Source organism: Henckelia pumila, chromosome 4 (genome assembly GCF_033568475.1).
Source record: "Henckelia pumila isolate YLH828 chromosome 4, ASM3356847v2, whole genome shotgun sequence".
Classification (NCBI taxonomy): domain Eukaryota; kingdom Viridiplantae; phylum Streptophyta; class Magnoliopsida; order Lamiales; family Gesneriaceae; genus Henckelia; species Henckelia pumila.
The window spans coordinates 46839108-46840763 of NC_133123.1; the positions used below are offsets into that span (position 1 = coordinate 46839108).

The 1656-nt window shown below is 39.2% G+C and overlaps 1 protein-coding gene across 1 annotated transcript; it reads right to left on the reverse strand.

The window, feature by feature from the left end:
• Positions 1–674: 674 nt before the first annotated feature.
• On the reverse strand, positions 675–1205 carry LOC140860972 (uncharacterized). Its single transcript, XM_073263969.1, has one exon. It carries the CDS (start codon positions 1203–1205, stop codon positions 675–677), a length of 531 nt encoding a protein of 176 aa, XP_073120070.1.
• Between the last annotated feature and the right edge of the window lie 451 nt (positions 1206–1656).

The following is a 1656-nucleotide window of genomic DNA, read 5'->3' on the forward strand; positions in this document are numbered from 1 at the left end:
AATCTTCATTTTTTCTGAAATGTTCTAAAATAAACCAGGAGAGACGTTATGCAGACAAATGTATGAAATATGCTTAAACCCAATAAAAACAACAACAATAACTCATGAATGCATGAAAAACAATAACGAAACATCACAAAAGTATGCATATAAAACACAGTTATCAACCACTGTCGTCGGACGCGATAGTTCAATACAACTTTAATCTTGCTCGGATCTACAGTAATTCCATTTCTGGATATAATGTGGCCAATAAATACCACCCTATCTATCCAGAATTCACACTTACTAAAATTAGCGTACAAATGTTTATCCCTCAGATTCAGCAACACAAGCCTCAGATGACAAGAATGCTCATTCACGTCACGTGAATACACCAAGATGTCATCAATGAAGACAACTACAAACTTGTCCAAAAATTCTCCTAAGACTCGATTCATCAGATCTATGAATACATTCGACACATTAGTCAACCCAAATGGCATTACTAAAAACTCATAATGCCCATATCTAGTCCTAAATGCAGTCTTGTCTATATCCTGGTCTCTAACTCGCATCTGATGATATCCAGATCTCAAGTCAATCTTAGAGTAGACTGAAGTATCCTGTAACTGATCAAACAAGTCATCAATACGCGGCAAAAGATACTTATTCTTGATGGTCACGCGATTCAACTATCGATAATCAATGCATAGTCGCATAGAATCATCCTTCTTTTTCACAAAAAGAATTGGTGCTCCCCAAGGAGAAACACTCTGACGAATATAACCCTTGTCCAACAAATCCTGAAGTTTATGTTTCAACTCACGCATCTTTGTCGGAGCCAAACGATACGGTGCTCGTGATATAGGCGAAGTCCCTGGTATCAACTCTATGCCAAACTCGACTTCGCGAACTGGAGAAAAACCCAGAATCTCATCTAGAAATACATCTAGAAACTCATTCACAACTGAAAAATCTTCGATACCAACACTTTCAGTGAACATATTAAAAGCATAGATGAGGTATCCTTCCCCTTCAGACTCTAGAGCTCGGCAGGCTCTCAAAAATGATATCAAAGGCATCTGAGGTCGTGCTCCCTCACCATAAAAGAACCAACTATCGTCTCCAACCGGATGAAAGCGCACCATTTTTTGATAGAATTCCACTAAATCTCGATAAGTAGTCAAGATATCTATGCCCAAGATGCAATCGAAATCCTCCATTGCTAATTCCATGAGATTCGTCATCAAAACATTCCCCTAAAACTCTAAAGGGAAACAAATCAATAGATGCTTAGCCAACGCAGACTGACCCGTCAGTGTAGAAACAAAAAGTACTACGTCTAGGTTAATGTATGGTAACTTATGATGCTTGAAAAATCATGCAGATATGAAGGAATGAGATGCACCAGTATCAATAAGAACAAAAGCAGGTATACCACATAATAGAAACGTACCCGCAAAAACCCTCTCATTATCCTCCATTGCCTGATCATTCCTTAATGCAAACACCTGACCAGAAGTACGAGGTTGTAGATTGGATCCTCTTGCAGATTTCCCTGGTGGTCTCTACTGTACGGTGGCTTGAGAACTGGAACCATCTCCCCCAGCATGTGTACAATCTTTCTTCATATGGCCAATATCCCCGCATCAGAAACATTCTCCTGTAGTCTTA

Coding starts and splice junctions, on each gene's coding strand:
- LOC140860972 (XM_073263969.1), bottom strand. CDS start 1,205: ATGGAGGATTTCGATTGCATCTTGGGCATAGATATCTTGACTACTTAT.